Source organism: Phalacrocorax carbo, chromosome 3 (assembly GCF_963921805.1).
Source record: "Phalacrocorax carbo chromosome 3, bPhaCar2.1, whole genome shotgun sequence".
NCBI classification, from domain to species: Eukaryota; Metazoa; Chordata; class Aves; order Suliformes; family Phalacrocoracidae; genus Phalacrocorax; species Phalacrocorax carbo.
In genome coordinates, this window is record NC_087515.1 from 24,139,864 (window position 1) to 24,154,531 (window position 14,668).

Below are 14,668 nucleotides of genomic sequence, written 5' to 3' on the forward strand. Positions count from 1 at the left end.
TGGTCGTCAAAATAAATAAAATTGAAAAGCCCAAAGTGAGAACCACATCCATGCAGAGATTATTCTTAAGCATTTCATTCTGGCTGTTTTGATATCATCACTGTGTATCAATTTTATTTCTTTTTCTCTTCATTAGTTGTCTTCATTCTCCTTTGTTTATTCTTATTCTCAGAAAATTCAGTGGTATGCTTTACAGTGTTGTGGCTAGTTGGGGCTTGCTAAGTGTTAATGCAGTTTAAGTTTGTTTAGAACAAGTAAGGGGGGGTCAATGGGAAGAGGATTATGAGGTATACCTTTAACTTAACCCATTTCCATAGTACTGAGGCTAGTTAATTTGTTCTCGTGTTTGTAATATTTTGCTTAACTGTCATCGTTTCATGTGTCTAAACTAAGCTGTGCTCAGTCAGCCTGGTATACACCATATCCTTGTGTCTTGTAAATATCTCATTCTCAAAAACTTTTGTTCGAAGATACCTGACATTCCAAAATATGATTTATTTTGTAGATACCTATGTTAAGTTAACACTGCTGAACTCAATGGGGCAAGAGATGTCCAAATGCAAAACTTCAATCCGGCGAGGACAGCCAAATCCAGTATACAAAGAAACCTTTGTTTTCCAAGTGGCACTGTTTCAGCTTTCAGATGTGACGCTCATACTGTCTGTATATAATAAGCGCAGCATGAAACGAAAAGAGATGATAGGGTGGATTTCTTTAGGTCTCAACAGCTCAGGAGAAGATGAACTCAATCACTGGACTGAAATGAAAGAATCTAAAGGACAGCAAGTATGTAGATGGCATACTTTACTAGAATCGTAATGGACAGTACGAAGTGCAGTCATGGTTTTAAGGGAGTTTGGACTCTCAAGCAGATGGTCATCACTGGTCACAATCAACAGATTTGCTGTGGAAGTAAAAAACGAAAATCGAGGTCAACATTCCATCGTAAAGAATGCACAACATGAAAAATGGCGGGATTTAATATATAACCTTCACTTAGAGTCAGACACTTCCTTGGTGTCAGAGAAGCCTTGCTGTATACAGATACGTTAGTGGTCCCTCCCCCATCCACCTGATGCTGTATTTGTTTGGGTTTGTTTTGTGGTTTTCAATTCAGAAACGTTTTATGTAAGGTTCTCCAAATTAATGTAAGCTCCTCCCTTGTGTACTTTTTGTATTGCTTTAATACTGTAGCTTCTGACCTGCCTGCACTCAGATTAAAGATCGATAATTTGCACTTTGAGAAAAAGTTAATGATCTGTAGAGCAAAAGAACAAAAAACCCACCAGTGGAGAACACTTAGTAATATAGCAAGTATGAATATACTGTTGTTTTACACTGAGTTTCTTTCCAGGAGCTTAGTACAAGTAAGTTTTCATTTTTTGATATGCAGTTGGTTAGAAAAATACTAGCGTTTGGGCGTCAGGTGAACTTTGACATCAAACTAATGTTTCTTCAATCTGTGACAGGAACGAGCTCTATATATGGCATAAATTGGGTTTTTCCCTCTTGCCTGTACTTCTGCCTAATCCAAAGAGACCAGATCATTAGTTTGGTCCCTTCCAAATCTCCTTAGACAGGTTGTACTGTAAAACTATGTAACTTTCTGTTGAAAGCACTTCCTGTATTCATGTATTCCAATGTAGGAAGCTCATAGAGCACGACTTTACTAAAATATATTTTCGTTAAATTGATACGGATTTCTTTAAAATGTTGGTAGTTGGAAGTTAGGTTGAAAGACTGTGAAGGAAGTGGTAGCAGTTGAACTACTCTGAATGAATGCGAAATACTGTGGCTTTGGTTGAAATAGGTATCAGTCTCTTCTGAGCTGTCTTGGGGATTGCCATATGCTGTTTGTTGGAAGCAGAGAGCAGACCAGGAGTTTTTACCTTTCTTCTTGGAGAAGAGAACTTCAGTAAGTTATTTTTCTAGTGATTTGCCAGCAACTGAATGAATGCTCGCACCCAAAATAGAAGTTTGCTTTGCTTATGTTCAAGCTGGGAAACACGGCTTTTTGACGACACAACTGAGAAGCCACAGTATCACAGCAAAGTTTGCTATCAGATAAAAACTCATGGCTTCCACCAAAATTAGGGAAATATCAGTGCTTCTGAGATTCCTGTTTGTCCCAAATACTTTAACTGGAATCACACTAATTTACTGACTACTGAATCTAATTCATATTATGGAAATGGTGGATTATTGAGTAAACATATTTTTTTAAAAGCTTCCCAAATCAGACATGCTTTTTCTTGTAATTGTTTCATTTACTTTTTAATTGTTGCCGTATGGAAAGCAAGCGATATTTTTTCTTATAAATGATGTCTTACTAATGTGGGACCTCACTGACTGTTGTAGCACTTGGTTGGTAGAAAAGTGAAGTTTTGGATTTAATTCAGAGAACTAGTGGTAGCCTAGAGCGTTCTCATTAAGACAAATGTCTCTCTCTTGAATTTCTTTATAATACCTTTGAAAGATCCTGGCTTTAGGGTATACAGACAGTCAAGTACAGAGAGGCTGGAGACAGTGATATAATAAAGATATTTCACATGGTTCTAAAATTCTCGCACTACTTCACAATTTCATTAAGTCCTTTTTAAAGGATAGTGTAATTCCATTTCTTGGTTTATTTGGTGCCTTTTGAGGGGTTTATTTGCAGAGCCAGGCTTTCGGTTTTTATTGATTTAAAGATTTAAAATATTATTACAACCTTTTTTTTTCCCTGGTATTGCGCTGCTGCTTCATGTACAGAAGCTTTATTTACCAAATACAAATAATGCAAAAACTTTCTTTAAAAAGGAATGGTCTTGCAGTAACAAAATACAAATTGTTTCTTCATCCTTTTTGTTGCTCAGTTTGTGAAATGTAATGTTGAGTGCAGAATTTAATAAAAAATCAACATTAATTTTACATGCATAAGGAAAATGCTCAGATTTTCCCAATCCTTTCAGCTTTCCATATAATAGCAACGCTGACTTAGAAGCTGTTCAAAAGCAATTTTTCAATAGATGTGGAAGTGTTTTTCCTCATTCTCTTTGTGGGTATTTGGATGCTCTTTCCTAAAGCTGAAAGTTGTCTCTTGATGATTGTCTCTTTGTACAGGTTTTACTTTATAAAATAATGTACAGTATTTATAAAATAACGTCAGCATCGAACGAACAAAGAAGTCAGTTTGGAAGATGCAGCAAATAACCTCTTACAGAACCAAACTAAATTGAACTGTGTCGTGACTTGGGTTTCTGCTTGTAGGTTCCATTGCTTCAGTTTTACATCTAACCATTCAGGTTTCTAAGACACCAAAATCTTAATTTAGACACAGCAGAGATGTCTAGCACTCTGTGTTGGGCACCTTGAAGAAGAGGAATCTCTTTCTAGTTCATGAGACTTTTCCCAAGGTATCCAGGTCCAGCCTGTGCTTCACAGAAAGGTTTGGCTTACTTGGATTTATGCTGGACAAAGACTGGGAACTGAATATATAAAGAGTGGAAATGAATGTTTAATTTTGAGGCAGTAGGATATGGACTTGCCATGCAAAACCAGTCACACCAATAATTGAATTTGCCCTAAGATATTTATGAATTAGTTATAGTATCAATAACTGACATGTTGGGTTTTTTCTTCCTAGATACCGTTCCTATGATTTGTTTGTAATTTGGTTTTTCTTATTGTTTTATGCAAACCTATACTTTTGTATCTGAAATCTGCCTTTAGATTTATTTTTTTTAAACTCCGCATAAGGGCTTATGCATACGGTGTGTTTTTGTGCATTCAGTTAGGTCTTAAGCATGGAACAGAATTTCTAAAGAGCAAAGTATTGGAAACAAATTCGAGGTATTTGTGTTTTCCTCAGAATTGTCTGTGCTTTTTTTATAGCTTTTTGTTGTTTATCTTTGTTCAAAAGTACAGTAAGTTAAGCGTTTATCAAATCAATTACTTCCATTTGCCAACATACCATGTAGAGATCACAGTTCTTGAATCGAATCTGCTTCCTGCCAGTGTAGCCTTAAATAATTATAGAACAGTGACGTTCTTACAGATTCTATTCTTGAAAATATTGCATCCGCTCTGCGTATGATCTATTTGGTTTAATGTTTAGAAATGTCACATAGGTCTTCTTAAAGTGTTACAAATATGAAGAAGTAGGTTAGTTCCTTTCGGTGGTAAGGGCAAGATTGTGAAGGGCAGCACAGGCAAGCATGAAATCACTGTGCAGGAGGATGAGAGACTACAGCGTCTGCAGGACATCGCTGTCTCCCACATACATGGAGGCAAGGAGTCAGCAGAGCCATGCTTCTGTTCCCTGTTCAGCCAGGCAGCACAGGGAAGGAGGATAGTACTGGTAAGATTCAAAGCTTGGTCCCCATGGTGCTGCCTCGTGCTCAGGACTTGAGAGATCCACATTGTAACCACACTGCAAAGTCTGACTGCAAAGGCAGAAGTTAGGCAAGGTGTAAGTTGTGCTACTGCAGAAATATGATTTCTAAATCCAATTACAATCCTCTAACCTCATTAATAATTAGATTTTTAAATATGGTGAGCCCTTGGAATGAATGTACGTGATCTTACTGGAGACGAACGGTGTTTATCAATTAAGAGAATACTTGACCTGAAAACAGATCTTGTACATTTACTGTAGGAGATATTTTCACCTTTAAATTTTTGTTAATTCCTGATGGTGGATGCAGTGCCAGCATCAGTACCTTCCCATTTGACACACCTTTGGAGCAATTTTTTTTGTCGTCTAAAATTTGTGTTTGTGTTACTGATTTGTTCTCTTTTCTCCCTAATGACTTGCTCCTGCAAACTCCCCGGCACCCTGAGAAGCTGTCTGTGGCAGTCACTGGACCTTAGAAGTCAAGGGCACTCTGCACCCCTTATAATAAGGTACTGGTGCAAAATTTCCATGACCTATCCAACTCCCTAAGATTTCTGCAAGGCAAACCATCAGTTTTAATACAGGAAGCATAAGAAGAAAGCTTTTGTTCTTTGAAGGAGAGATTTTAATGTAAGAATTTAATGCAGATTGCTCTTACACATACAAGTTCTAACGAAAAGACTGTGTTAAAATCAGAGAATGAGGTTTGAGGGGAAGCCTTTTGGCCTGAACTGTTCCAACTTGAAACTAACAGCGGAATGCTGTTTCATTTAACTGAGAGTTGCATTGAGGCCTTTACTTACTCATCACACTTTTCTGGAGGGGAAAAAAAAAAATCTGTCCTGTTGAAAGCAGTCTTGAAACTATGTCTTGTCACTTGTAAGGCAGACTGACTTCCTCCTGAAGCTGAATTCTCAGTAACACTAATTTAATTCTCTCACTGATGTGCATGCCTACTCACCATTAATGAGAGGAGTCCATGGGCATCAACAGGAGAGTAGGCCTGACCCTGAAAACATGAAGTGCAATAGGATCAGTAGGTTAGAGCAGTGATACAGCATGGCACCCGCAGCACAATTAAATGTGATTTCAGTCATGGATGGAAGTGAAAAAGTAGATGCCTGGATACTGTCACAAACTTGTTATTTAACAATCATGTCTTACTTTTGTTTCTCCTTTTCCTCAGCTTCTGAAATATTTTTAAAACTTTAATATTAAAAATGTTACAGTGATCCCCAAACATCTTGATCATTTTAACTGAAGCAATTCAGCAAAGTTTATTGTTAGAACAAGCCATCGAGAATGTTCAGTATTTTGGTCTATTTAACTCAACTGCCAGATTTTGTAGAGCATCACAGCTGGATTTCAGACTACTTTGTTCTGATGGTAGTTTTTGAGGGGGAAGTCACAGGAGCATTTGCTTGTCGGTGAATCAACTCCTGATGAAGAGATGTCATCTGAGAGCGAGAGCAGTAAAATAAAAGACAGCTTCATACAGCAGCAGGAGACAGTGACTCAAATTCCACTCTTGAAGCCTTGTGGCCCTCGGAGGGCCCTACTCAGAGGAACCATGTCACGTGAACTGTGGGGGTTTGTACATTCAAAGCAGCACAGGTCTCTGTGGGCACCCCATGGCTTATAACCTAGTGTATTTTACAGGTGCAAGCAGGGTGGGTAGTGTTTATTTGCCTAGGGTGATTAGGGTGAGTACCAACTGGCCCACAGTGACATGGATTAGTTTAGCCTTAAGAACTTATCACTGCCCCTCCTTAAGTTCAAGCAGGGTTTCTTCCTTTCTGCAGACTATGCAGAAATCTTATGCGCCCAATGTATCTGCTTGTATTATGCCTACCTGAATATGGCACAATTACATTAGTGCTAGCAAGCTTAGCTCATATGTAACATGGTGTGACTGAATTAATAAATTGGTCTGATACATGCTGGATCAGGTTTTGCTGTGCAGGTTTATGCTGGTATAATACAAAGGTAGGATCCTTATGCAGAGGAATGTGCCAGGAGTTAGGAAGTGGGTGGTATTGCTCCCATAGGAACAAAGACCAGGAAACAGTTACGTCCAGAAAATGGGCAAGGCTAGACTAATAGCAAGAAGAATTCATTCACTTCCTTGGAAGCATCTACTGGTAGAGCTGGTACAAAGCCTCCAAAAGATGCCTCTCTCTGAGGGCCCTACTCAGGAGAGCAGAAGCGGTAATACCATACCACTGAAGGAATACCTCATGGACATTCAGGGTTGTAATTAATGTCATCATTTTTTCTCTTGTATCTGAGGTCAGGAGTCTTGCCCGTTGTATCACGTTAAGTTTTTTGCGGTGTTTTGCAAATCTTGTGGATATTCACTGCATGCCAAGGGTCCAATGTAGATTGCTTTATAACTTTTGGTTCATTTCCAAAGCGTGAGTTCGAATGAATTTACAGAATGAACTACAGAAGCATTATGATAGCTTTGAGATGGAATCTCTAAGCCATCGCGCAAGCAAGGAGCAGGGCCTTGAACAAGTTGTGATAGTAAATTTGGGTATGGCTTCTTACGACGTTTTAAGACCATTTCTAAGAAGTTGAATGTATTAGGTAATATTTACAAAAAAGGAGATAAGAGCAATGATCTTATTATGCAGCTAGTTTGCTGTCCTTTCCAGTAAACCACAAGGTTCAATAGCGCTCAGTACTGTTTCGTTTACGATAACTGTTTTTAATGTGACTTTCATTACAAAGTGTAATTAGTGAAGCCTTTTCTTCAATTTTTCCCTTTCTTTGCTTTTTTTAAGGAGAGATTTCTCCTTATATAGTATATATACTTTCTTACAGAGCTTTCTTACCTATTTTTATATGATGATTTAACAATGTAAAATTAAATGCTCTATGAGCAAGCTGTATCACTGTTACACAATCTAAAGTGCTAGGATAATGACTAAGGGCCTGGACCTACTGCCTTTTACTAAGGTCCTGGTTTAGCCACAGGTCTTTCATGTTGTGTAGTACCTTTCTCTATAGGCAGTTCTGTTTCTCCAGGATGACTCCGAGAAAGGCACTATTAACACGAATAACAGTGGTAAAACTGAGCCTCCTCTCCATTCTTAGTGGGACATTCATCATGAGTAAAGGCTGCTGGCTCTGTCCCAAAAGTATAGTTATAGATTATAGTTCCCTTGATCTTCAGTAACTTTGAACTTGCTTTCTGGTGACTATAAGCTAATAACTGATCTTAGTGAATACAAATATTGAATTGTGGTGTTATCAGCAAGACTATTAAAATGTGTTTCACATTTTAATTCATTCTTTCATCGGGATATAAGGAATTGGGTTTATGAAGCATCGTATTGCATAGAGATAGCACACATTTGCCACATTTTTAAAAGTGTATAAAATATACAGTATGTAGCATTTTCTTGCATACTTTTATACTGCCTGTATGCCACCGATGCACTCGGTGCCTTCTTTCTTTTGTATAAATCTAATACGTAGAAAATCTAAAGTTACGGTGTGAAAGCAGTGTCGCTGCAACTGAAGAGATGTCTTAACCTGATTATTCCTAGTACAGGAGGTTTCAAATGGCAGTTCAGTTTTAATACAATGCATTTCTTGGAATTCGAAGTTTTCCCCTTTCCTTCCTCACCCCCCTTTCCAAGAAACCTCCTCATACGACTGTTTATTCTTAATTGATTCCTGTGTCTGATATAAGTCACGTGATGTTAACCAAAGAACCAAGTCTGTTTCTAATTCTTTGGACAAATGATGTTTGGACTTGCTATTACTTAAAGACAGAAATTATATAATGGATCTCTTTGAACAAATATAAAATAGGCTTCTGTAAATGTGACTCACAGCTGAGAATTCAAGATACCTCTTTTCTGACTGGTTGTGCATTATTGTACCGGTAGCAAAGTGTTTGAGTTGTATTTCTTCGTGCATTTTAATCAAAATCCCATCACAAGCAAAAATATAACTCAACGCTCTCAGATTAGCTTGTTTTACCGATTTTATACCTATACCTGAAGTGTGCAACTTTGAGAACAGATTCAGCTCTTCTGTGTCTGAAGCCCCGATACTATGTAACTGTCTAGTGTATGCTGGTCTTACAGAAACAGGCTCACCCTGCGCTGTGTGTACATTTCCTACCGGTGTCCCTTCATTGTATCATTTATGTAATACAACACGGTTTTCAGCTACTGTTTCAACTTGAATTTCCTTAAATTTCGGTGCACGTATAGCCTTAAACATTTGAGACACCGAGCACAGTTTTAATGGGAATAGGTTATATTTGCAAGTCCTGTTTGGCAGAGAAGTCAGAGAAATATTTTTATATATCAATCAAAGATTGTAGAAAATGGGTATATCACAGTCATGTTATCAACCATGCTCCTAATTATATGCATTTTAAAAAAAAAGGCATTTTTTGTGAAGTTTTTAGAGGTGAAATATCCGAGCTCATTTCCTTTCTTGAATTTGCTTATTTTGTTTTCATATTTTTATTTCTGTACAGAACCTTGGAGTCCCTAACTAATGCCCATTACTGAATTCACCCCTATTTTCAGAATTCCGTGAGCTGCTTTTCTTTTCTGCTGTGTTTTTTTTAAGTTGAATAAGCAGTAATTAAAATTCTCTAAAATTTTTTTTAGATTTTGACAGTAACATAATTAGAGCAAATTTAGTGTTTGCAACCGTTTATGCAGCTTAGTAAAGTCTTAGGACTCTGAAACTGTCATTATAATCCAGATGAAGACACATGTTTCATGGCATTTTGGTCCACAGCAGGTGAAAAGAGGAGTTCTGGCGGTGAATGTGCAGATCTGCATATTGGGTGTCAGACTGTAAATCCCCAGATGGATTAATAATTAAGTGTCACATTGTATCTACAGTATCTCCAGTTGTGTGTGTTGTCAGATACTTGTCGTTTTGTTTTCTTTATTATTACCTAGCAAAAAAACTACTTTTATCATTTTGTGCTACTGTATATTAATCTTGAGGGTTTCTGGCGTGCAAGATTAGTTCAATGTTGTCAGTTCTCTCTTTGTAAAAAAAGCTGGACTTTCAGCATATGCATCCCACTATTATTCTGATTTTGGGGAGAGGCAGGATGCCACCGGCTGGTTTTAGTTATATTTACCTGTACAGCACAGGTACCTTTAAAATCCCATGTTAGTTTGATTAAAACTTGCTGTAGTATATTTTCAAACCATGGATCTGTCACAACATTAAAACAGTCTTTTTTGTGTATCTCAAGCTTTGCAGCTGTGGATTTGTATTTTGTTTGCTCTCTCTATTTGTACTGATTACCTCTGTGAAATGTATTTTTGTCAGTTTGAGGACTGGAATGGGTCTCATTTGGTTATTTCAAAATATTTTCTGTACATGGAATCAGCTTTTTGCATGTGAACCTAATTGCTGGGAAGTATTTGAAAAAAAAAAAGGAAAAAATCACTTTTAAAACTGTCTGTTGTCACTTTCCTTTGGAGTTCATTAGGTGGTAAACAAACGTAATAGACTTCACTGTTCAGAAGATAGTAACGCTTGGTCAACCATTTGAACTGCTGTCTGCATTGAAGATAAGAAAAACTTTTTTAATTTTGGCCAGGTAACTAATCCTAGTGCGTACACACTTTTTGGCTCCGTTTCCAAATTTCCTAAGTTTCACCCAGTTCCCTTTCTGTTCCTCACAGACCTTGTTGATGTCACAAGTCGTCTACTTCGAGAATTTTAAATTAACCAGTGCGATAACATTCCAATAAATATGATGTGTATACTGGCAAATAAAGGCACACTCAGGTGATCATTCTGATGGACTTTAGACGGTTTTCTTCTGGGGTCATTTGCGATTCCCTCTACTTCTTTGTTCCACATATATTTCTCAGAAAAGATTTCATCTAACATACATATGCTGAACTTCCACTTTCTAAGGAGTAAGGAGGCTGAAATAATTGAGGTTTGATATAAACATGAAAGAACACTTTCCATGAGTAACAATTATAATTTTACCATGACCCAACTTAGATCTTCTACGCTAGTCTCTAATGATTTTTGTTGTACGTATTAAAAAAAGCTTTCTGGGCTCTCATGGCAGCTCTGCTTTAGGATGTGCCTGACTTGTATGTATGTTTTAGTACGTATTAGCATACATGAAAAAAAAGAATTGTTACAACACTTACGGCATTTTTTCCTATCCTAAAGGTGGGAAGACTTAGTGTAAGAAGGTTCTATCGTTTCTTCCCATATCTGCAGATGAAGGGAGCATAGCCCAGTGGTATTTACCTGGTGAAAGTGGACAGAGGGGTGTGTTTCTTTGCTATATGATCCTGATGATCTGCACCCATCCTCCTCATCTGTGCAAATCCTAGGACTTCTGTAAATAAGATAACATGGTACTTGCTGCTGTGAAGGCTGGCGTTTTCAAAAGGCTATAGACTTAAAAATAACTTGTCATTCCATATGGAAACTGGTACGTATTTGGTAGTTGAGAAACTTCAAGGGGAGTGCTTGCTTTGTGTCCGTATTCTTTGTTGTGTCCATATTCTTTAGAAACACAAACACACAAAAAAACCCACAAATATTTTTCTCCAGATTATGAGATCTATTAAAAGATGATAATATGAACTACTAGATATTTGTTTAAAAAGTGATGATTTATGAAGCTGTGAAAACATGGCAAAATAAGTGAAGTAGAAATGTTATCTGGATGGTGATAATTGTTCATCATTTATGCACAGCCATTTTCTGCTCAAAGATCACACCTGTGAACCAAACTCGGCTCTCAGCTGCATGTGTGGCCCCTTTCAGTCACCCACGTTTCATGCATGTAGCTGAGCAGAATTGCGTGCAGTGCTCCCAGTTGTTCAGTAGTTTCTTGTGTAACAGTAATTGCTTCAGACAGGTAGAGCCAAGTTACATCACTTCTATGCAGATACAACTTTATCTGTCAGAGGTTTTCTCGGAAGAGTTCATGTGGCGAATTCCACATTAGGTAGTATTTAAACTCACTCTGAAGTCACTAGTGTCTTGTTTCCAAAAACTCCTGTGGGTAAGGGCTAGTTAGCGTTTTTCCTGCTGAGCTTTGTAGCGTGCATTTTCTTTCTCTAGTATTTTTGTTCTTACAGTCCAGCAGTGCAGTTTTAATTTAGTGTTTGATTCATATCAGACATTTCATTTGGCTCGTAAATGACTTCCCCAAAATTAATGAGACCGTTACTGAGGCATTTTGTTACCTGCTAATCAGTTTGAGTAGCTACATTTCAACATAGGGATTGGAAAAAACAGATTTGCTCTTGTGTCAGCTTTAAGGATAGTAAGGATAGAAGGAAGCAAAACATGCAGAAATTAAACTAACTCTTATCAAGTAAGAGCACGTAGAGCTGGGCTTTGGATAAATGATTTATTATTAAATTCAAAACCTAATAGGTTTGCGTGTTCTGAGCGTAGTTTACACCGGTTTGTTTTCTGCTTAATTAGAAGCCTTACATTTCATCATATTAATAATGAAAATCCTCTTGTCAAGTTGTGTAAGATCATGTCGAACTAATATGTATATTTCAGAGGCAGAATAAAATCTCCCCTCATAGCCTTTCATATTATATTATGCAAAAATTACATTCTGCTTTTAGTTGTACTAGTGTGAAACATAAAAACTCCATCTTTCATTCCTGGTTGAGAAAGTCCTGGTTTCAAGAACTGTGATGAAAATAGTTCAATCTCTGTAGATTTACAGTTACAGTTTACAATTAAAGGTTAACTGTAAACAGAAATTCAGAATACCAGGCTAACTCTGCTTCATAATTTAATGAATAAAAGTATAAAAGATAATAATCAGTGATCAAAGTTTAAGTTGTATCCTGTCATATCAGTTCTTGTTGAAGCAGTTCAACAGTTCAGAAAGGGAGCAGGCTCAAACACACCAAAGGAGACCAGATTTGTACCCCATTTGTTTTATTAAAGTGCACGTTTTCCATGACATCACAGCATTTTCATCTGCCTGTGCAGAGACCTAAAGTACCAGTAGACAAAAATGTCAGTCACACAAGCCTTTGCTAATTAGTGCCTTCACCAGAAAATGTCTAGCATTCTTAGGAATTCAGGGGGATATAGAATGTAGAGATCATTCATATTTATGTATTTCTTAAAAAAAAAAAAAAAAAAAAAAAGGCAGGAAAAATAAAAGCCACTTAATCAGCTATTTTTAAAAACTCCAAATCAGTCAGCTAGGCTAAAGGTCATGAAAATGTAGCTACATCTAAGCAAGTCTCAGTGGCAAATCATCACCCAAGCTTGTTGCAGTTTTCCAAGACCGTGTAAAACACTTTGGAGCACACAGGCCAGGCCAGTAGGCTAAGCACTAGCATTAACCGTTCAGCCTCCACCATTTGCTGTGCATACAGCCAAGCCGACAGCTGGGATGAAGTCGTATGTGCTCCCTTATTTCCAAGCGCATGGGTTGTTAAGCGAACTTTGCAGAAGGCTTGCCAGAGAACACAAACTACTGTCATCGACAGCACCGGTATCTATTGTAAAGTAGTAGCATTGATTGGGAAATGGCAGTCGGGCTGTTTCCAGAATCTTAGGCACGCCTGATAATAAAGCAGGGCAGGGGTGTGGTGGTATTTGTTGGTCTAAGCATGGCACTGGGGATCGGGAATACCCTTTAATTCCATGTTTGATGCAGACTGGCTTTATACCCTTACCTGATTTACGTGGCCCTTATTGCCAAAATTCCCATTTTCTTCCATGTCATTGGTATATACAGGCACTAAATGACTTGTGGTAGTATTAAATTAATCAGTACAAATGATGCATGTCTTTGGTTGATAGTATGAAATGCTCTCTCTCAAGCATTGCTATATAGAAATGGCTGCATGTGGTATTATAGTCAGAAGAATGCTTTTTTGCTTATGCTTAAACATGCTGAATACCTCAGTTACGCAGTCTTTTTTGATTGTTGCTATCAACAAGAGCCGCTGAAGGATCAGGATAGAGCCTAAGAAGTTTTTTTAAAGAGTTTTCAGTGGGATCAGTCCCCAATGTGCCTGAATTAGAGCCTAAATGAGCGCTGCTGCCAGCACAAGGAGGGAGTAGAAGTGCACAGCTGGAGCTGAGCTGTCCTTTCCGTAACAATCCACACTTAGCTCAGCTAAATACGATGCTGAAACCACTATCTGAGAAACCTGTTAGGGATATGGAGACATTTTACATTGCTGACTGTTGCCTGTGAGGAATCTACCCAACCTCATCTTATTTTGAAAAAAATCTTGTAAAAATTGTTAGAAGTGAAATCCATAGGGGCAGGCAGAAATGATTCTAAATACTTTTGAAACACCATAAAGAGTCATTTTGATGGGACAGAAATTGCTACTTGATTCTGGTATAATGCATCCTTTCAAAAAATCATTTAGAAAATGTGTAGCAATGCCATCGTTTAAAATTCTGTACATTTTAATACAGTTGATGTTATTTTGGGGATTCTCCTAAACCTCCACACCAATCCCTCTTTTTTTTTTTTTTCCTTTTTTTCTTTTTTTTTTTTTTGTCCTTTTTCCAACCCCAGAACACTTGTACCACAGCAGGACCCGCTTCAAGGACAACGTAGTGTGCCCTGAGGCATTAGGTGACATGAGGGTCGCTGTAGGACTGCCACTGTCAGTGCCTGGACCCCAGGGAGCCCTTTGAGAGGAAGGGTGGCGGTGTGTGACCGATGTGGGAGCACCAGCACCGCCAGGAAGCTGAGGGCCACGCAACTGCTCAAGGTAATTCGAAAGCAGGTGTTTCCAGACAATGTGTAAAGATCCAAGGATGCTGGTACCCAAGCCACCGCTCATCTCTCATGCAGATTTGCTCCTCTAATTCTTTCTTGGTTTTACTGTGGTACAGGATGATCCGCCCTTATGCAAGCATTGCACTGCCAGCAGTATTTCAAGGAATTGGAGTGCATATCCCACCCTCTCTAATTATGCCTAATATTTCATGGAAACTTTTCTCAAAAAGTAGACATTTGGCATAAGATTTATTAATCAACAGTATACAGAATACATTTAAACTGTTCATTCTCATTCTGGGCAATCCAAATTAAGTATCCCCAGTAAATGCTGCAGTCAAAAGAACAAAAGCTGTAAAACGATTCAGTGAATTTATGTCCATGTAACCACTGGGTGACAAACATTTCTGCCTTGTACAAAAAGTAGAAATGTCGTAGTTTATGCAGGGGAAGGATTTGAAAAAAATGTTAATGCATCATGGTGGTCTGTAGTTAGATCTTCAGCCTTCACTTGTATCCACTAACACTGTTTGTCAGGG

General features: G+C 38.0%; 1 protein-coding gene across 7 annotated transcripts in view; it reads left to right on the forward strand.

Moving 5' to 3' along the window:
• The window catches only part of SYT14 (synaptotagmin 14), a 93,783-nt gene extending 83,798 nt beyond the window's left edge, over positions 1-9,985 (forward strand). For all 7 annotated transcript variants that reach the window (XM_064446163.1, XM_064446158.1, XM_064446159.1 and 4 more), the window contains one exon: positions 506-9,985. In XM_064446163.1, coding sequence (XP_064302233.1) covers positions 506-819 — 314 coding nt within the window. In that variant the 3' untranslated portion in view covers positions 820-9,985. The remainder of the gene's footprint in view (positions 1-505) is intronic.
• The last annotated feature ends 4,683 nt before the right edge of the window (positions 9,986-14,668 follow it).